Source organism: Antedon bifida, chromosome 3, assembly GCF_963402885.1.
Source record: "Antedon bifida chromosome 3, ecAntBifi1.1, whole genome shotgun sequence".
NCBI lineage: Eukaryota > Metazoa > Echinodermata > Crinoidea > Comatulida > Antedonidae > Antedon > Antedon bifida.
Window position 1 is genome coordinate 18,343,249 of NC_136228.1, and position 21,942 is coordinate 18,365,190.

Genomic DNA, 21,942 nt, shown 5'->3' on the forward strand with positions numbered 1-21,942 from the left:
TTGCGGATCAAAGCTACAGTACAAATAGAATGAATCCAGACATTGTTTTATTTGATGAAATTCAATTTGAAAATAAATTACAATACATGGGCTTCTATTCCTATTATTAGTAATTACTATAGTATTAAGTAGGCCTAGGGCCTAGCAGCCTACTAGATGTAAAGGTAATGGAAATAAAAAAAATAACCCAGGCCTATGCTGGGTCAGGAAAGGCATTATGTAGGAAGAGCAGAGTTGTAGGCCTAGCTAGGCCCTAGCCCTAATATCTAGGCCTAAACTAGTCTAGGCCTAGGTAGGCCTACCTAGACTATATAGTAGAGAGGTAGGCTTAGTCTAGCTTAACCAGGCCCTAGTTTAGCTACATACAGGCAGTAGTACTATAGGCCTAGGCTAGTCCATGTTCATATTCATACATTTAGGCCTATAGAGGAATACCTTTTTATTTACAATAAGCCTAGCTAGGCCTATTCTAGAGGCCTTTGAGGCCCTTATTAGGCATTGCATTTACTTTAGTTAGTTAGTTAGGCCTAGCTAGTACTACTAGGGCCTAGGCTAGGCCTAGGCCCTAGTACTACTAGCTACACTCACTGTACTCTCTAGGCTAGGGCCGAGGCTAGGCCCAAAGACGGCTAAAAACTAGGCCTCTGGGCTTACCTTACTAAAGCCAGGCTAGGCCTGCTTAGGCCTGCCTAGCTACTAGGCCTAGCTAGGGGCCTAGGCCTACTAGCCTAGGCTAGGCTAGGCCTAGGCTAGGCGCTACCCTAGTTAGAGGCTGGTGGTGGTTAAAAAACTTACCGTCGTGATGAACGGCGCCAAAAAGGAAGTATATTGATGCTAGAATTCATATTGCTAGCTTAGACGTATAAATACAAATATTTAGGATGCGTAAAGGTAAATTAATTCGTCGTATTTAAAACCAGAAAAAACAATTCTGACGACTGATATGAGGCATGAGCTCCGATTTCGGGTGCCTTTTATACATTTCAGTGTGCGTGCCACACTTGTACGTCATAAAAACAATGTCGCGTGTCCGCATTTATGTTCTAAATACGCACTACAGTCGACGTCATAAACCCATTGTTTGCTTTACAAAAAAACTATATTGATTATCTTATTAATCAATTAATTCAAATTCTGTAGTATTAGTATATATCATTAGTATAACTCATTCCTTTAATTCTAGTAATTTTTACTATTGTTATTAATTCATATTATTGAGGCGTGTTATCAAATTTAATGTGCTACTGGAATGATCCGGTGACAGAGGACGTAAAACCAAGTAGCAGATACGCGCGCAGTACGAAATTGTTGCCATGAAACATAAACAAAGTAGTGTATAAGTGTGAATACGTGATTAAAAAAAAGAAAATTGTGGGCTATGGTGAAGCAAATTTTTACAGATACAGATAACTTTTATTGTCGAAATAAACTGGAAATTGCATTGCTCACTTATCACAAAAATAGATATTGAAATATAGTATAAAAAATAACACACTATACGGTAACAATATAATATGACATTAATTTTAAAGGACACCCCTTCTAGATGGCCGGCCGGAAATGGTACTCTCGCACGTATAATTAAATAAATTATGATGGCACCCGTAGTTCGCCGGAACTTACACTTCCTTATAGCATGGATTAAAGAATAGAAGGATATGCATCGACGTGAGATCAAGGGTTCCTTGACTCTCGCCGACAGACCGCGGACCGCCCACAATGTTACAGTTTAATTAACCGCACGGTAACAACGAAACGGTCGCGTGCCTAATATATTGTTTACTGCACATGTGCAATGACATTTAACTTAGTTGGCTACGCTTTTTTCGCGCGTTCTTTGGTGGCATGATGTTTTAGCGCTAGCAACAATGGCGACGAACACTTTATACGACGACGAATTTAGTTATAACCTTTCTGATGAGGAATTCGAAGTCGAATTAAACGATCTCCCAGATATAGAGTTTCGTGAAGAAGAGGTTGTCTTGGATCATGGATTAAAGAATAATCCATGCTTGGATTCAGACAATGGTTATGGAGGAAAATGTGTTAATGATGGTCCAACACGTTCTGTCGGCGAAAGCGAAGGAGACCGCTTAGGTTTAGGCCTGAAGGGTAAATATATTAGGGCCTAGAGGCCTAGCCTAGTTTATTATTCCCTTAGTAGTGCTTAGTAGGCATAGTAGTGTTGTTTCTGAAGATGACGAATTTAACATTACCAACGAATTGCCCGCAACCGAAATTAGTGATGCAGCCATGACTTGAATTGAAGCCTTGGAGATTACAGGCGTACTTTAATATTTTTAAAATTAATAATTTAAAATTAATTCATTATTAATGAATCCATGATTAAACTATGCTAGCCTAGTAGTAGTAGGCCTACAGTAGGAGGAGTAGTACTAAGACAGTACACTAACTAACTAAGCTTTCTATAAATCTAGTAGTAGGGCCCCTGGCAATTATTCAAACTTTATTGCCAGGCTAGTTGCAAGGCTACCCTCATACAATATAACAGAGAAGGGGTACAAATTACATAATTTGATTAATTAGATTGTGTTTGGTTATTTGTTTTGTATAAATATGGATAATTAATTTCTTTCCCTGCAATTTTTAATGTTTTGTTTTTACCTTAAAAACATTAAATCAGGTCATTCCTTGTCTGTGAGTGAAAAGTGAAATGTATGCATATGATTAATTATGATAAAAAGAGAAAAGCAATGTACTGCCTACAGTAATTAATTCATATAGAATGTCCTCTCGTGGTAGACCTAGCCTTTCTACAATGAATGACCTATTTAGTTATTTTCACACAGATGTCACCAATGTGACAAAGAAGCCAGAGAAATTGAAGACTACAGCTAAAAAGAAGCAAGATAAATTGAAGACTACAGCTAAAAAGACTAGAAAAAGTAGTAAGAAGGCTTTAAATTAATTTTAACTCCCACCCCCATTATTGCCATGGGCATAGGTCGTGTTTCCGTAGCTAAACATAAATTATCTTGTTTTTTTTAAACCAGATAATTAATAAAAAATTAAATTGTTTTTTTTTTTGGATTACCGGTTAATTTTTGGCTACAGAAACACGGCCTTAGTCTATAATAAGACATCAATTATTTTGTTTGTACAAATTGATTTGTTCTTTATACTTATGTATTATTATTGTTCAATTATGGTAAATTATTTCTCTGTTATTTAATCTATATTAGTGGGAAAAAATATAAACAGATTTTTGGCAGGAGACATATGTCTTACTGTACATTTCATGTGTCATGCATAAGGTGTCATTTTAAAAATCATGGACCACTTTCTACTTTGTAGTAGAGGAAGAGCAAACTTAAATTTTTAACATTCCATTCATTTATGGAATTTCATCTAAAAGCATGACATTTTATTTCATAGGCCGAACAGATTTAGGGTGTTTTATTATCTTAATTGTACATTTTATATTGTATGATGTATTTTCAGCTGTTCAAAGACCAACTATTAAATTTACGAAAGAAAATGCAATCAATAATAGTCAGTCATACTTGATGTCAGCGTTAGAACAGGTCATGCACCATCCTGTGTACACAGCCGATTATCCAACAGCAAAACAAGTTTTAGCTCTTGCCAAAGTGTTACTTGAAAATAATAATACATCAGAGTTTCAGGACTACTCTAAAAACACTGCTAAAGATTTTTGGCAAATTGTGACAACTGGTGACACAAAGACCATTAAACCTGAGGGTAATGAAATGGTCTGTCGTGCATTTCATCAATATTGTATCAATAACGGTACTGTTAGGTGGAAGAATTTAATGGAAGCTTTAAATTTGGACAGTGAAGGTCAACATGCTAGAACATTAAATCACTTTATCATGAGAACAATTTTAGATTTAATGTTAACTGATCGTCACAATAAAGACATGCCCATACCTGAGGTGAAAGACCCAAAACCATTGGACAGCAATGAAGAACAAGTAGTTCGATATGTGGCTGGATACATACCTTATGCACTACTTAAGAAATTAAACAAAACAACCAGCATAACAGCTAAGACCTACTGCAAATTTCTTGCAGAGTGGCAGGTAAAGGGTTCTGATGCGACTCATTCATTTTTGGACTACACACAATTATGGATAGCAAAGCAGACACGTGGTCGATTGTTTAATGTCAATGATGATGTTTACTTATTCTTTAGAGCTGTCGTGGTTCGGGAATCCTTAATATTGATTTGCTAGGTTTAGACCATTAAGGTTTGGTTTGTGAAGCCATGTATCCCATGCAACAAAACAATACGCAAGATGAGGCTGCATTTACTCTGTATCATTTATTTCTCTAAACAGGAACAAACCCTGTATAAAACAACGTCATAATTATTATTTTTCCAGCAGTGTAATATAATTCAACAATAAAAACAATCACAAGCAAGCTTACTATAATATGGTCACTTCACTAATTATCAATTAGTATTACTGTATATAACATTAGTATTACTGTATATAACATTTAACGAACTTATACCTGGATCCAATACACCAATTTCATACTACTAATCACATCAACCTGGTAAGTTATCCAATTAACTTCAACATGGTATGTGATACAACTAACTTCAACATGTATGCTATCTAATAAGACAAAGCTGTATATCAAAGAGAAATTATAAACAGTGAATTCATTGTCGTTACAAATAATGAACGATAACAACTTAACTCGGTTATGCACATGGAGTAATACTGTAAAACATTATGGTTGTATAGAAAATAATTATCTACTCACAGTATTGGCGAGAATCCACACTTAAAAGAAATACAGTATATAACATGTCTTACTCAGACAACAACTAAAACAACTTCTGCAGAACCAACGCTCACGCAGCCTATTCGATATAATCATTCACCTGATATGCAAATACGCCGCGAATACCAGTAGTGAACAATAGCAATGCAATGCAATATATTGCGCCACCAATAATGTAGGTATAAGAAACTTCGGAAGCTTTCCGATCCATTACAATTTCCCCGCTTGGATGCCCTTTTGACCCAAAAGGAGCGAAACAAACAAATTTATTTTTGAAGAGTGGACATGGGTAAACGATATCGATTTTTGTGAACACCTTTTGTAGAACGAGATGATCGCCTTGGAATTACTCCCGAATCATCACGCTCAACATCTATTTGTTTATCAGAATTCACATCTACAACAATCTTAAAACTTTCAACATCATCGTCAGATTCAGACTCACAACTTTCATCTTTATAGTTTACATCCGCTTCTAGACCATCATACGGCAACCACTCATTCCAATCAAAATGTACCGGTTCTTCCACCACACTCCTAGGATCTGATCGCAATCGTCTGCGGTTAACATAATTCAAAGGACCCCCAACTGCAGAGCGGATACCAAAAACGTCTGCTTCTTTGTTAATAGTCTCAACAATATATGAGTGCTCCTCGAACTTATTAGCCAATTTATGTCTAGTATTAAAATGTCTTCGGCGAAGTAAAACCCGATCACCAATTTCTAATATTTCCTTCGGAGAACAAGACTTATAACGATGCTCTTCTTTAGCTGCTGCTGATTTGATTCTACGTGAAACCACTTCATATGCCCTCTTCATGAGATCAGCTTCTTTAGTCAAATAATCCTCAGACCAATCTTGTTCCGCACCTCCAATAAAGTGATCTAATGGAATTAATGGTTCACGACCAAACATAAGAAGATACGGTGTTACACCTGTAACGGTATGAGGGGTGGAATTATACATAAACACAATATGCTGCAGCAATTCGGGCCATTTGTGTCGATCTTTCGGGCTTAAAGAACGCAATAAACTGCATAAGGTCTTGTTGAAACGTTCGCACTGCCCATTACCTGCAGGCCAATACGCCGTAGTGCGAGATTTTGTCATGCCATAAAGACTACATATACCTCGAATAATTTTACCCTCAAAGGATCTACCTTGATCCGAATGTAACCGTGCTGGCACACCATAATGGGAAAACCAATTATCTCTCAATACACGAGCCACTGTATCAGCCGTCTGATCTTTACATGGGACCGCTAGTGAAAACTTACTAAACACATCAGTCATAACAAGAATGTCCTCATAGCCTCCCTTTCCACGATCCATCTTTAAGAAATCTATAGCAAGAATCTCTTCGGGACGAAAGGCTAGAATATGACGAAGAGGGGGTTTGACCGTTGGTGTAGGGACTTTACTAGATACACAACTAAAACACTTGGAAATATGCGTACGTACATCACCGTTCATACCTGGCCAGAAACATCGACGCTTTAGAAGTTGTATAGTCCGTTGAACTCCTTGATGAGCCCATTTATCATGACATAAATCTATAAAAAGATTGCGCAAATTAGTAGGCACTAACAATTGATGAATTTTACCATGGATATCTTCATTGATCTCTCTATACAGAACTCCACAAATCTCTCTATAACTTGTCCACTGTCTCAACCAGCCCAACATTCTAGAATTATCTGTATTGTAGCGGTCACCAGGACACCATTTTTCCATCCATAATTTCCAGATTTCTCCCAATTCCCTATCTTTCTTCTGACATTCTGCCAACTGCTCATGAGAGTAAGAAGGAAAAATAGACAATGCCTTGTTAATACTACGTGATGATTGATCAATTTCAATACGTGGTTTACACTTATTAATTGAGGGATGAGAATCAACATATATATTAAGACATGAAGCGATAACTCCTAGATCTGACTTAAAATCTGTACACACGCTAATCGGACGACGACTTAAAGTATCGGCACATTTGTTGCTAGAACCTGGCTTATATTTGATTTCAATATCGAACATAGCTAACTGAGAGACCCATCTCATTTCTGTAGCGCCAAGCTTTGCAGTTTTTAAATGCGCTAAAGGATTATGATCAGTAAAAATGGTAACCTTTGAACCCTGAATGTAAGAAGCGAATTTATCCACCACTGCCCATTTTAGCCCCAACAACTCCAACTTAAAACTCGATAAATCAGGGTATCGGCATTCAGCACCACGAAGACTTCTACTTGCATAAGCAATTGGATGAAGAGAACCATTAGAGTCCTGCAACAAGCAAGCACCTAAACCTTTCAAACTGGCATCTACTTCAATAACAAATGGTTCATCAAATTTGGGATATACAAGAACTGGGGGTTTAGTTAAAGCATTTTTTAATTCAACAAATACAGCTTCTTCAATTTCAGTCCAACGAAACCTGTAGGCCTTCCCCGCTTGTGTGTCAGACAACCGGGTTACCAAATGCAAAGGCGCAGCAATTTTGGCATAATTACAGATAAACTTTCGATAGTATGAAGAGAGTCCCAGAAATGATTTAAGTTCAGTAATGCTGTTTGGCGTTGGCCAGGTCAGTATCTTTTCTATTTTCCCATAGTCTACAGCAACTCCAGCAGATGAAATAACATGACCCAAATAGGTTACCTCCGTCTTAAAGAAATCGCACTTCTTGCCCTTAACCTTTAACCCATACTTAAACAATCTAGACAACACATTTTCTAATCTAGATAAATGTTGTTTAAACGAAGAAGAAAATATCAAAATGTCATCCAAGTACAACACAATCTGAGTCAAATTCATGTCGCCTAATACATATTCCATTACACGTTGAAATGTTCCCGGGCTATTAGACAGACCCTGCGGCATACGAACAAATTCATACAGTCCCCAAGGAACCCTAAATGCAGTTTTATTAATAGATTCGTCTGCCATTATAATTTGGAAAAATCCATGAGATAAATCTAAGGTAGAAAAATAACAAGACCCAGTGAGTACTTCTAAAACCTCATCAATGCGTGGTAGGGGAAATGAATCTTTCAACGTTTGGAAATTCAACTTCCTATAATCAACGCACATGCGCAAAGACCCGTCTTTCTTTTTGACCAACACAATGGGACTTGCAAATTCGCTCTTGGACGGCCTAATTATTCCCTGGTCTAACATTTCTTGTAACATAGACTTAACACTTGATATAGAATGAGGAGGAATACGACGATATGGTAGTCTAATTGGAGTTTCATCTTTTAAATTGATAACATGAGGAATAACATCACACTTTCCAACATCAAAAGCACTATGAGAAAAAACATGATTATATTTGGACAATAGGTTAGTCACTAGTTGAGTTTCCACACAATCAAGGTTACCGTTGATAATTACCCCAGGCGGTAACTGCTGGCTCTCAGAATTTAACTCGGTACCACAAAAAGAATTAGAATAAGAGTGATTAATGTCATATAACTTACGCACAGAACCGACGGATACGAGTCGACTTTGGGTGTGGTCACTAAATTTACAATCATCAATATCAGATTTTACACTACCGTCAACAATGTCTGAATGTGAATCACAAGGAACAGTCACGTCAGAATGTTGCAAAGAAACTAAGATACTTGATTCATCCTCATCTACTTGCAAAAGAATTTCAGCCTTTCTATTCCATGGAGCATCAACATGTGTAGCTGTTACCTGTGAAAGATCACGTAATAGATGGAAACCTTGTAATTCGCGTAAAATGTTACACCCAATCAAAACAGGATATTCATTACTATGATTAGTTACAGTGACAGCATCTGAAACTACCAAAAAGCTACCAGTTAACTTTTGTTCACCTATAACAATGGGAATTTCTACATATCCTTCGATTGGAACCTCCACCCCACAAACACCGATAACATTCATGAAAAGTCCATTAACAGATCCCAGCTCTCCAACAATTGACTTTAACTGCTTATTATAGACCGATGACGGAATTATTGAAGCTTCAGCCCCTGTATCCAAGATACAACCTAACTCAGTTGAGCCTATTCTAACGATAGTACATGGACTTCTGGCTACTAATTTATCTACTAAAACAGCATCGGAACATTTCAAGGATTGGGCGTTAGACATATTTCCATTATTGTCCGTGGCAACAACAGGGATATGAACTTCACGTTCAACATTACCAGTTGGAATTGGATGATTGGCTTGTGACTTAGAAACAGTATTAATTATATCTTGAGTAGGCGTATCTGAATCACTACGTTGGATACCCGGAGTATTAGAATTACTACTACGATTCTTATGTGGACATGCATATGAATAATGACCTCTTCCTCTACAAAACCAACACAACCCAGAAGGTATTTCACAATCAGATTTGGTATGACCATTTTTACCGCAATTGTAACATTTTAAAGGACCTGTAGAATTTTGATTAAACTTAGGTGGACTAGATATAAATTGGGAACGCTGAATTTCGCTAATTTGTTTCTTTAATGCTTGCAATTCTCGCTTTACTTCTGATAGTTCTGAGGGCCGTTCATTACATTCTACGCCATGTGCACGCGGATTTGTCCTAACAATATCAATTTTATACAACTCAAGAACTTCTTCGCGCATATCAAAAAAAGATTTTCCTCTAAAAGCTAGCTCAATGCGACGTAATTCACGCTTAACTGTAGGATCACGAACACCGTCCACTAAACGCTGCTTTAAAGTAGTATCTTGAAGATGTCTCAAAGCGGATTGCTCAGAGGGGCGAGACGCTTCGACAAGTTGGGAGTACAATTTCATTAAAGAAAGGCTATATTCAGCCAAGGTTTCACCCGGTAACAATTGCCTAGAATAGAATGCTGAACTATATGATGCAACAGAATCCTCCGATTTAAAAGCGAGTTCTAAAATTCTTATAGCCGCTTTCACATTCTTCCCATTTTCACACATGCTCATACTGCATTTAACCTCATCCTTCGCACAGCCACCAAGATGACTAATCAGGGTATCGTATCGATCATCATCGCCCAACGAATAATGATCACAATAAATTCGAAAATCTTCAAGCCATTCTTTTAACGTAAGGTCCCCAGGAGATCTTGGAACACCCTTAAATTTTACTAACTTAATCGGAGGAGCTTTCTGAACCGAAACGCCTTTTAAAACATTAGTTAATGCCGCAATCATATCATTAACGCCATCGCCGCTTGCAGCTGCTTCAGATTTAGATTCGCCTAGCGACATTGCAGAAGGTGAATTTGTGACAATATTATAGTAACTACAAATACTTTAAACACTACTACAATAAACAGAGTTTCAATACAAAAAATAAGTATCGTAAATGTAATACAAAAGTAACAATATTTCATATAAGGTAAGTATAAGCATCAATTCACAACATCATCTTAAATAACAACACACTGGCTGCCATGTCCATCGGAACAAAGATTCTGTAATATATATAAAACCATACACTTTCCGTTCTAAAATTAAATTAAGTTCATAAATCTTATCTGTCCAATACTCCTTGTCTTATGCACGATCCAGGGTTTGGTAAAACAATTGTTGAAAATACACAATGCAATCCTCCTTCAGGAACGCTTGAAACGTTGCATCCATCCTGTCCGTGACGCCAATTTGTCGTGGTTCGGGAATCCTTAATATTGATTTGCTAGGTTTAGACCATTAAGGTTTGGTTTGTGAAGCCATGTATCCCATGCAACAAAACAATACGCAAGATGAGGCTGCATTTACTCTGTATCATTTATTTCTCTAAACAGGAACAAACCCTGTATAAAACAACGTCATAATTATTATTTTTCCAGCAGTGTAATATAATTCAACAATAAAAACAATCACAAGCAAGCTTACTATAATATGGTCACTTCACTAATTATCAATTAGTATTACTGTATATAACATTAGTATTACTGTATATAACATTTAACGAACTTATACCTGGATCCAATACACCAATTTCATACTACTAATCACATCAACCTGGTAAGTTATCCAATTAACTTCAACATGGTATGTGATACAACTAACTTCAACATGTATGCTATCTAATAAGACAAAGCTGTATATCAAAGAGAAATTATAAACAGTGAATTCATTGTCGTTACAAATAATGAACGATAACAACTTAACTCGGTTATGCACATGGAGTAATACTGTAAAACATTATGGTTGTATAGAAAATAATTATCTACTCACAGTATTGGCGAGAATCCACACTTAAAAGAAATACAGTATATAACATGTCTTACTCAGACAACAACTAAAACAACTTCTGCAGAACCAACGCTCACGCAGCCTATTCGATATAATCATTCACCTGATATGCAAATACGCCGCGAATACCAGTAGTGAACAATAGCAATGCAATGCAATATATTGCGCCACCAATAATGTAGGTATAAGAAACTTCGGAAGCTTTCCGATCCATTACAGAGCAATAGAGAATGAAAACAGAAAGTATTTAACTGTGAGTAGACTCGATTCAATGCCAAATGCAAACATCCAGCAGACAATTCTTGACACTGTATTGGAAAACCCAACTGTTCATAAATATTGGTGCAATCTGATACGCAACAAAATTACAGGAGAGGCATCAAAACATTTGCTTGAATTGATTATCAAGCTTTGGCTCAAGATACGTGTACATGCTTTTTTAAAGGTTTATCTTGATTTGAAAAAGGCAGACAGCAAGTCATTGTCGCGCAAATCTGAGAAAGCGTTAAGAAAAGACTTATAAAAAAGTTGTTGCATGTACACATTTGTGTTCTACACTGCTGTACCTAACCTTTTCAATATGTTTTGTTCTTATTTGAAATTTTAGATGTTTATATGTGTTTATTTCCAGAAAAAGATTTGAGCATTACTTTACATTTGAACAAAAACAATTGTGATATATTTTAATAGCTATTTAAACAAATAAAATCAATTAATAATGATCAGTGAACAGTCAGTATAAATAACATGCAAGTCCACAACCTTTATTAAAGCTAAGCATGTTAACTCTACCCCCATCAGGAGAAGGGGTGTATTAAGAGGTTTTTTAACAAATGACATAGTTAAAGTATACCTTTTATAGATACAAATTGTCAGAAAATTCATGGATTTTCTATGGATACATTTACTTCCTTCGAGGTAGAGGTGTCTCATCTAGTAAACTACTTTCCTCCATAATTTTGCAGTTACCCCTTTTGGATGCCTTGGCACAATCAGATGCGACATACAAGGATTGCATATTATGACCAAACTGTGTAACTGTAGGGTTATCAGATGCACCACCTGCTGCTCTCTGTTTACTAAAATATTGCTCTAATGGGTCCTGATTAAACTTCTCACTTAATAAAAAATCAACATCAGGCCTTGCCAGCAATTCTCCAGCGAGTTCAACAAATGCATTAACTAAGGATATAAAATAAAACATATTGATTATTTTTAAACAACATCACATAACAATTAAACAAAGCAAACACTACTGTACATTGGATGCAGAAGCAGAACGTTTTATAATTATGGAAATTAAAATCAAACCTAAATGTTAACGTTTCTTGTTAGAACCTCATGAATTTCAGCACTTTGACTAACAAATGTTCAGCTATACACAAATTTGCTAACCTGTTATTCTGAGACCTTCTAGTGTCTCTCTACTTAAAAGCATTTTCTTCTTTGTTCCATCACTAACATTTTCGAGGTTATTGATCTCAGCCTCCCATTCGTCCAGAAATCCAAGAAAGTCATCTTTTAGCCACTGAAAATATAATGTAGTGGTTTGCCTATAATAATAATAACAAAGACAACGACGACGACAACAATAATAATAATATGGATCAGTCTATTAATCTATAACAGTTTCAAATTGTAACCACTGTCAATTCAAATATTTTTTTGTATTACAAACCTTGAATCGCCAGTCCTCATTTGATCTATAGGGTGCTAAGGCTGGCTTAATCTTGCTGATTCCCTTATGTAACTGTGAGACGTTCAAACAGTCGAAAAATGTGTCAAACATTCTTACGAATTTGATGGTTGATTTTGTGTCATACCGTCCATGGCATTCGAGTGCATTCGCAACTGTGTTGCTTAATACCTGAAGCAAAGGGTTAAATTAATTAATTGCTAAATACATACATCGATTTCATGTTGCTCTATATATTAGACTTATTTAAGATGAAGGAAAGTGAAAATTCTAACATACCTGCGCAGCCATGTACACTCGCATTCTCAAAGAAGGAGTTAGATGAAGATGCTCGTATGATAACTTATGTAAACGTCGTAACCCTGGAGAACACCTGTCTAGTCCGATGTCCCATTCATATAGATCTAGAAGATGTGACCACTTGATATCTTGCTTGTTGTACTACAGTATAAGAGAAAGAACTTGCATATGGTTTCATGTCATTCAATTAAATAAAAACAGAAATTAATTATTCATTTAACACAAATCAACTAATTTTGTAATTTACAACTTACGTGTAGATGGCGAGTCTTATTATGGTAATTACTGTTTTCAAAGTTGTTACGTGTCGTTTTTATAAGATGTGGAACATCACAGATGAAATATATATTTCTGGATGGGTCAATTGCATTTGTTGTAGAGTATGTAATTGTTTTACAATCAGGATTAGAATGTAGTCTATAAAACTTTCTGTTTGGAGATGCACCGTCTGATACTAAAGCGCGAACTCTAAATCCTGCTGTTTCTATATACTCGATCGCTTCCCATATGCAAGAAAATAGTTCATCACTAGTCGCTCCTTTACTTGGATAGTACCCGACTGGAGAATGTAACCTTCCAAAAATACCACGAATCATAAGTACTAAAACATGCGTTGCAATGGGTGGCTCTCGTTCTCCCTTACATCGTCTCTCGAATGCTTTAATTTCATTAGCTAAACTACCTACGTCTGTGAAACCTGTAACATGGCCAGTTTTGACTGAAAAGCAAAGACCAGTCTTCACTTTCATTTCATCAAATAGTAAAGTTACGTCTTTCTTTAGTTCTCCACCCTCTTTGTGTAGACCAATGTCCGCAACTATCCTTTTCAACATTTCTGGTGAAAAACCAGAACTGTTGTCGGCAAAATGGCTGTATGAATGTAGAGTCCTGGGATGCGGTAACTTTATAAAACCAGCCTCCCTTAATAAATTATATGAAGAAGCAGATCGATTTTGCAATGCAACGCACCAACGAATTATTGCCGGGTGCCATCTCATCTGCTTACCTTTATCAAAGGACAATTTCTGCTGCTCCCACAATAATTTAGCCGCTGACGACAAACTGTTCTCATCAAAGTTGTTAAATGTGTCCTCAAGAGCAGACGACTGTTTGTTACTGAGCTCTACGCTTTCGTTCCTATATAATTCGGAAATTTTGTCTTCCAGATAAGTGTTTTTTCTTTTCAGACGTTTTCTGTCATACTGCAGGACGCTAGTTTTGTTCTGCAGCTGTAATCTGGACAAACACCTGTTTGGGGTTTTTGATGACAGAGTCCATGTGTTTGATCCTTTACGACGCAAGGCGTTGCGCATGGCTGACAAGTCGGCCCTGTGTATTTTACAGACATGACAACGGACGATGTCTTTGCCTATTATTAGAGAACATTTGTTATGCCTGATTGTTTCAAAGTGGAAGTTGTACTTGTCATTTTTTGTAATAGTGACCGGTATCTGTCCTTCGGGGCCTTTCTTGGAATTGACCACATCTTGGAAGTCATTGTTACCGACACAGATATTTGTAGATACAAGAACATAACACAAACGCTTTATGTCTTCAACATCAAGTATTTCCTTATATTCATTGAATATTGGGCTCATATAACTTTGCTCGACACCAGCTACATTCAACTTCCATGTAAAGTCCGAATAAACTGTAAGGTTCACTATAGTGGAACCAGTGCGGCTCATCCTCATGATGTTAACTTGGTCACCGGTGGACCAGGACAAAAGTCCCGCCCTCTGCGCAACTTCTTCATACAACTTCAAACTTGGCAGTGGTTCTGATGGTACTGTTTTACACGATGCGCATTCACGTTCATCAAAAGACAAAAGTGTAATGTTGCAAGTTTTTTTCATATTCCTGGTTTTCCTCTTTCTCCATCTTTTTAATTTCAATTGGCAACAATGACAAATATGTGGTGGATGTACATCTATGTCATCACTAGCAATGTCAATTTCCAATGCATCCTTGATCAATTTAGAAAAAGTATTTTTCAATAACGGTTTCCGGTCCTTCATATAAACTTTACTGCTACCACATAGCCTACAAATCGTTTGCAGACACAACTGGTGATTGCTCATTTTCTATCTAGAAAATATAAAATATTGTTGCACTGTATGTATTCATATATATTTGAACAGTATAATCAGTGGCGTAACGGCTATGTGCGCTCACTGGCTAAACCCAGGGGCCCTGAAGCTTGGGGCCCATGAGCAGTGCCCAGAGGAACAGGCATAACATATGTCGCAAATGCTAAAAACGTCCGAGGCCTCGATCTTTGAAACTTTGAGGGCCACTGAGTATAATGTTTATTGAAAACAGTTATTAAATTACATTGTATGTTATTGTGAAGACCCTAGTGTAGGCCTACTTCATCAATATACCAGATAAAAACAATACTATATTGTTATTGGCTTAGAATTGTAGATGCTATAATTGTAATTAGTATATAGGTTTCTGCCGCGATTGATCTACGCTAATGTTTTTATGACATTAAGGTAGCATTTTATGACCTGTAGTAGCCCTACATCTGAGAAAATAACTATTTGTTGTCTCAGCCTACATGTAAAATTACAAAATCAGCAAGGATACTAGGCCTAGGCCTTCTAGGCTTACTATACTAGTAAACCATATGATTTGCCGACATTGATACTGCCTAGGTAGGCCTAGGCTAATATTAAGTGTAGTAGATACAACGTGTAATCATGTCTATATACTCACCGTTGTCTTACTTCTACTCCTGATTAAGTTTGCCCTGCGTGTACTTTTCAAAACGACCGCTAGGTAACGAATCGCAACTATACATAGCCAGCCAATCCCGGATCAGGGATCGCTGTTTTCATTTAATTAGACCCGGTGATTGGATGTGATGTGGATGACATAACCACTAGCCAATCACCAGGCACTACAATTTAAATATAATCACATCGATAATTAAGGAGATTTATGAAGAAACCACTTCTTAGCTATATATTAAAAACACGATTGTTGTATGGGTGAACACCGGCCACGCTAACAACATACATGGTCAAATGCATAATTTAATATTCTATAGATTAACGCAATTTTTAATGACAGAAGATGGCAGGCAAATAATGATAATTCAAATATAAAAATTGCATATTTTATTAATATTACCAACTACTTAAAATTACCAGTCGTAAGAAAGTGAACTTTTCGTAGTCCGATTGTGATGAAACTAAAACAAAATTATTCAGCAATATATTTTTGTTGTCAATTAATCATCGACGCAGACATGTCAATAGAACATTCAGACTGCGCATACGATTTCTACATGGTTACGTTTTGGTCTCAAAAAATGTAACAGTTGATTCGCAGCGTTTTACAGAGGGCCGCGGTTAGAGACACGGAGTTCAATGAGCGTGTTTGTTTGATTGGCAGCAGTGCTTTAGTATAGGCAAGCGCGTTGTAAAATCGTTTGATGTCACCGTCGATGCATATCCTTCTATTCTTTAATCCATGCTTATAGCTAATAGCAAAACGATCATAGCTTATTTTTAGTCTACAGCTCACTATGTCGGCGGTCGGTTGGTCGGTCGGTAAACACTACCGTAAATCTAATTGTAACCCTTGGTTATTATTCTTTGATTGTTTTTTAGGGTGGGTTACTATTACTTTTTAAAAGGGGGTTACTATTAGAGTAGTGGGTTACTATTACTAATCTTAAATTAGGCACCTGAAAATAGTAGCCCATCCTCAACGTTTTCGGTCAGCAACTCATAGCAAAATAATAAATCATTACAAATAAACAAATTTGGTTGAACTCTAACTTTATTTTACTCAAAAACACTCAATCCTCCCCCACTCCCGAGATCAACATGCATTATCTCCTTGTTTTCGAAATACGGCTGCATCATAAACGACCTAGGCCTAGGCGTTTCCGCCGCCTTTTAGGCCTAGTCAATTATTGTTATTGATTATACGAATACGTAATTAGTTTAGTAGCTCATCTAACTTTTTAGCAGGGCATAATGAATATCGTAGCTAGGCTAGGCCTACTAGCGTGAAATCAACCAATTATTTGGGTGGTACGAGGGCAGGAAGTTAAGTACGAGTTGGCATGGGTACGAGTCGACCAGGGGGGTGAATCGACCAGAGTACACCCACTAGCCCTATTAGAGCATAGGCTATAGTTCTGCGAGAATGGGAAATCTGGCCTAGATAGGCATAGGCCTACATTGGACTCCCCAAAAAAAGCTATCCTATAAGCATAAAAAGGCCTCGTAGTACGTAGAGCCAGAGGTGTTACTGTTAGCCTACTACGGATCACTACTATCTAGGCTAGGCCTACTATATATTATTTATTATTACTGCCTTTCCGCTGAAAAGTCTGCCGACATTTCCGCTTGGGCTGCTCCGTAAATCTCTTTTACTACGGTAGTTTCTTCCAGTCTGATCTTTCATTGGCTAGTTCTTTAAGTTGTTTCATGTCTTTCTTGGTTTTCAATTGTCCGGGATACTTAATGTCTGTATTATGCTTATAAAGGGTGAGTAGGTCGTTGCTGAGAGTTACTGGTAGGGTGGTTCTCGGTCTTCCTCGAAATTTTATATTGGTAGTGTTGCTGAAATAATAGCTTATTGCTGTGTTGGCTGGTGTACATGGGTCTTGTCTAAGTATGTGACCCAATAGTCTCCATCTTGCGTCGACTATTTCTAATGAAATCGGTTTTGTTCCTGTCCTTCTGTATAAATTTATGTTCGATATCCTGTCTGGGAACCTGATACCTATGATTTTGCGAAGTTGCTGTCTGTGAAATGTGTCGAGTTTATGTGCTTCTTCTTTTGTGAGTCCCCATGTTTCAGAGTTGTAGAGTAATATACTTTTAACTAGTGAGTTGTACAGCTTGATACGTATTTTTAATTTGATTTTATCTTTTCGAAGCCACATCGAGTTTAGTTTGGTCATTGCTACACGCGCTAGTTGTTTTCTTCTAATTATGTCTTGTCTGTCCCCAAGGAGCGATCCTACTTTTCTCGTGTTTCTCCATTGTTCTTGTATGTCCTCTTTTTCTCGTCTTACGATAGTGTGTTCTGTTTTTTCTTTATTTACATTTAAGTTGAAAGTTGATAGATGGCGTTCTAATTCATTTACATTATGCTTGCTGTTTAGACTCAAAAAATCTACATCATCAGCATATGATATTTCTTGAGGTATTTCTGTTTGGATAAGTGTTCTGATTCCTCTATAGAGTTAATATTATATATATTAACTATATATTAACTACTATAGAGTTAATTTTAAATTAATATAGATATACAGTATATACTGTACATAATGTATGGTATATAATAGGCACAACTCAGCACTATAACCGTATAATAAGATGGCATACATCAACATTTTCCGATCGTATGTTAACGTACGTGCATGTTAAAAAAAATATTAATTTCGGTAAAATGATAAAAATGATCACCTATAATTCGTCAAAGTGACGAATTAAATTCTAGTTTTATTTTGTTTTCGGTTTGTTTTCGGTTATTTTCGGTTGTTTTCGGTAATTAGACTGACCGCCCCTGCCTGCTTTCATTCCAATTTACTCCATTACCTCACAATGTATCCAATGCGGTGTCACAGAAACACCTCTAGAGCAAGCAGAACAAGTACCACTGACCAAATGGTTTCTTTTATTAAACAAAGCAATTTTTTATGTAAAAAATATAGTTAATAAAAACAATATTTAATAGTAGGCCTAAATAATGTGTTGTAGAGAGAGATTCTTCACTTCTATCTTTGATGATTCTTTTCCCCGAAAAATGTAAACCATTTTGGTTACAAAAATACAGTGGAAAAGCATGTGCTGTCATCCTTCCAGCTGCTACTCTATCTTCTAGTATAGCCAGCATCGCATGTGTGATAGCCCTTTGTAAACACAGCCAATTGACAATCAAATAACCCTTTTTAAAGGCACAATATTAACTTTAAAATTATACTTTGTAACTTATTATCAACATTTTTTTTACTATTGCATGTTAGATTTGTATTATTAGTGAAATACAGGTAAATAACTCCACATTTTCTGTCCGATTTTTAGGCCTAGCTAGGCTAGGCTAGCCCCTACTCTACTAGATAGGTAGGCTAAGCCTGAAAATGAAATAATTTTAGCGTCAAATTATTTGGAAGATGCATATTAATATTCGTTCTAATGGAAAAGTTTGTCCAAAAATGTCCGGAAGTATGATTTTTGGCATTTTTTACCTTTGACCTACATATGATGTAACTTCGTAACTAACAGTTGGACAAACTTTAAATAGGGCTCAAATTATTCTGAAGGTATAAGTTTCTATTCAGTTTAATGAGAACTTTTTCAAGAAAATTACTTAATTTTTTTTTTTTTTTAATTATTTCATTTAATCTAAGCGTTGCAAAGATATGACCATTTTGTTTTCAATTGGTCAAAGTATTCAAATTGAGGTCAGAGGTCAAAGACGAATTTTAGAAATTTGACAACATGAGTTTTTATAACCAGCATGCTTCAAATATTCATAAAACGCAATGTTTACACTTTCCCCATGATTTGCACACGAAAATACATAGGGAACTGGACTACATGGAAGAAGTAACAATTGACAATGTGAAACAAGGCCATATACATGGCTGCAGTCGCGTGCTCAAAGTTGAGTGTTTACCAACCGACCGACCAACCATCCTACCAACCGATCGACAAAGTGAAAAATATTACAGTGGATGCTGCAATTTGCTTTAAATGAGAAGATGAAAAGGGACATTTTATAGATTATCAGAACTTCAGAAGAGGTGGCAAGAGAAAACCAAGGGCTGGAAAGAGAAAGCCCTACATGGAGATTCTTGGAGATGGCTTAGGAATGGGTTTTTTTTTTAAGGAGACAGAAGGTTTGATACTAGCTGCTCAAGAACAAGCTTTAAGAACGAATGCGATAAAATACAGTATAGATAAGACTTCATAAACACCGTTATGTAGATTGTGTGGAGACTCTACTGAAACTGTAAGACATATTATCAGTGGATGCAAGATGCTTGCTCAGATATACTTCAGTGGCGGATCCAGGGGGCACGCCCCCCTATTAATCTGGAGAAAAAAAAATTATCCTACCATAAGGGAAAAAAAATGTGAAAAAAAAGCGTAAAAAAGAGTAAAGTACTTTCACTTTTGATTAAAACACATTGTTTCAGCGCCGTGCTAATTTACTTTTTATTAGAGGTCACCATTGCCGTTGCTGTCTGTAAATTTCTAAGAGTTGCGAAATGAATAGCCTATTTTCACCTGAAACGCATTTTGGTCCCTAGACTAGTCCAGATTTGAGAAAAATGAAATGCTGTAGGCATTTCGTGTTAAAAGCAAAAAAACATGTGTTTTAGGGTAATTTCGGGGTGCTGAATTCAAATCTTTTTTTAGATCTTCACCCTTAAAATGTGAAAAACAAAATGGCCGCCATTTCAGACTTATTTTGGCTTATAACTTGACTTCTAAGTGACGTAGCAAGTTAAAAATGGTGTCTATACCTATGTTTGTGATTATGAAGATTCCAAATATACTGTTATTAAAGTTGTAAATATTCTCTGTTTGTGATACTGAGGATTCTAAATATATTGTTACTAAAAAGTTGTAAATATTCTATTTCAGCCGCCATGTTGAAATCCAAGATGGCCGCCATTTAAAACGTATTTTGGCTTATAACTTGACTTATAAGTAACATAGAAAGTTAAAAACGATGTGTATGTTTGTGAGACTGAGGATTCCAAATATATTGTTATTAAAGTTGTAAACAGCCGATGAGAGAAAGCCCTAACTGAGATTCGAACCCGGAACCTTCTGCTTGATATGCAGATGTTCTAACCATTAGACCACTGGGGCTTTCATTGTATTGTTCCAATTCGATTGGACAGACTCTCGGTGGGGTATGGCTGAATGTATCTGTACATAGCTGTGCCTACTGTATACTGGTGGATATATATATTGCTGCTACTAAATTTGTCGAGTAATTTTACGTATCTCCTCCGAAATCGCTGAATGGTACGTGCTCACATTTGGTACACTTGTTTCTTTTTATCAATAAAATATTCTATTTCATCCACCATGTTGAAATCCAAGATGGCCGCCATCATTTTAAACGTATTTTGGCTTATAACTTGACTTTTAATTAACATAGCAAGTTAAAAATGGTTTTTATACCATAGTCCAGTAAAAGTATGGTTGCACCTAGAACAATTAATTGCAACAGAATTTCTTTTGTTTTGTCTGGTTGATATGGTCCAAATTAACATCATATCCAAAGTTTACCAAAATCGGACATCGGGAAGTGGGTTCATTAGCATAAATTAAAAAGGCCGCCATTTACCATTTTGAAGTCTTGTATATTATCTCCTTAACGGTTTAACTTATAAACCACCTACTGTAAGTGCATTACGAGTAGTTATAAATGTATATTTTACATTAGGCCTATAGCTTTCAATTATTTTTTTCTAGACCACCAGCCGATACGTAGGCCTACTCAACTGTATTAATACCACCTATTTACATTGATATATTTAGTTTCCTCAACAAATTGCTGTAAATAAATATAGATAGAGCTATCAGGGGCGGTCGCAAGACTATTTTAAGAGGGTTGCCCAAAGACTCCAGGGCTGTAGACACTGAGTAATTGAGCAAGCAAATTGTTAAATGACACCCCTAGATGGCCGCAAATGGTACTCTCGCACGTAAAATTCATGATAAATTTTTTTTCGTTCAATGCGATGTCACGGGGAAGTCCCCGATGAAGGTACTTTTGGTACGGTAATACATTCTAATAACTGTACTCAATTAATGTAAATTAATTATCAATTAATAATTTTAAAAAGTTATACAAAAAATATGAAGTTGTTGCTATAAATATATTGAGCGAAAGGTTAAATTGTATAATTTGGAATTTTAATTCATTTAAAAATGCTAAATAAAGTCAGAT

The 21,942-nt window shown here is 36.4% G+C and overlaps 3 protein-coding genes across 3 annotated transcripts; 1 reads left to right on the top strand and 2 right to left on the bottom strand.

Moving 5' to 3' along the window:
• The first annotated feature begins 1,644 nt into the window (after positions 1-1,644).
• On the top strand, positions 1,645-11,526 carry LOC144838193 (uncharacterized). The gene is made up of 5 exons (XM_078693553.1): positions 1,645-2,112; positions 2,706-2,909; positions 3,463-4,187; positions 8,752-8,894; positions 11,223-11,526. Exons 1-5 carry the CDS (start codon positions 1,869-1,871, stop codon positions 11,524-11,526), a joined length of 1,620 nt encoding a protein of 539 aa, XP_078549679.1. The 5' UTR covers positions 1,645-1,868.
• Positions 11,527-11,741: 215 nt separating this feature from the next.
• LOC144838195 (uncharacterized) lies at positions 11,742-15,080 on the bottom strand. Its single transcript, XM_078693554.1, has 5 exons — positions 13,254-15,080; positions 12,979-13,140; positions 12,682-12,870; positions 12,399-12,531; positions 11,742-12,185 (listed from the first exon to the last, which is right to left on the bottom strand). Exons 1-5 carry the CDS (start codon positions 15,078-15,080, stop codon positions 11,908-11,910), a joined length of 2,589 nt encoding a protein of 862 aa, XP_078549680.1. The 3' UTR covers positions 11,742-11,907.
• A 2,312-nt stretch (positions 15,081-17,392) lies between these two features.
• On the bottom strand, positions 17,393-21,100 carry LOC144838196 (uncharacterized). The gene is made up of 2 exons (XM_078693555.1): positions 21,024-21,100; positions 17,393-18,203 (listed from the first exon to the last, which is right to left on the bottom strand). Exons 1-2 carry the CDS (start codon positions 21,098-21,100, stop codon positions 17,393-17,395), a joined length of 888 nt encoding a protein of 295 aa, XP_078549681.1.
• Positions 21,101-21,942: the final 842 nt, after the last annotated feature.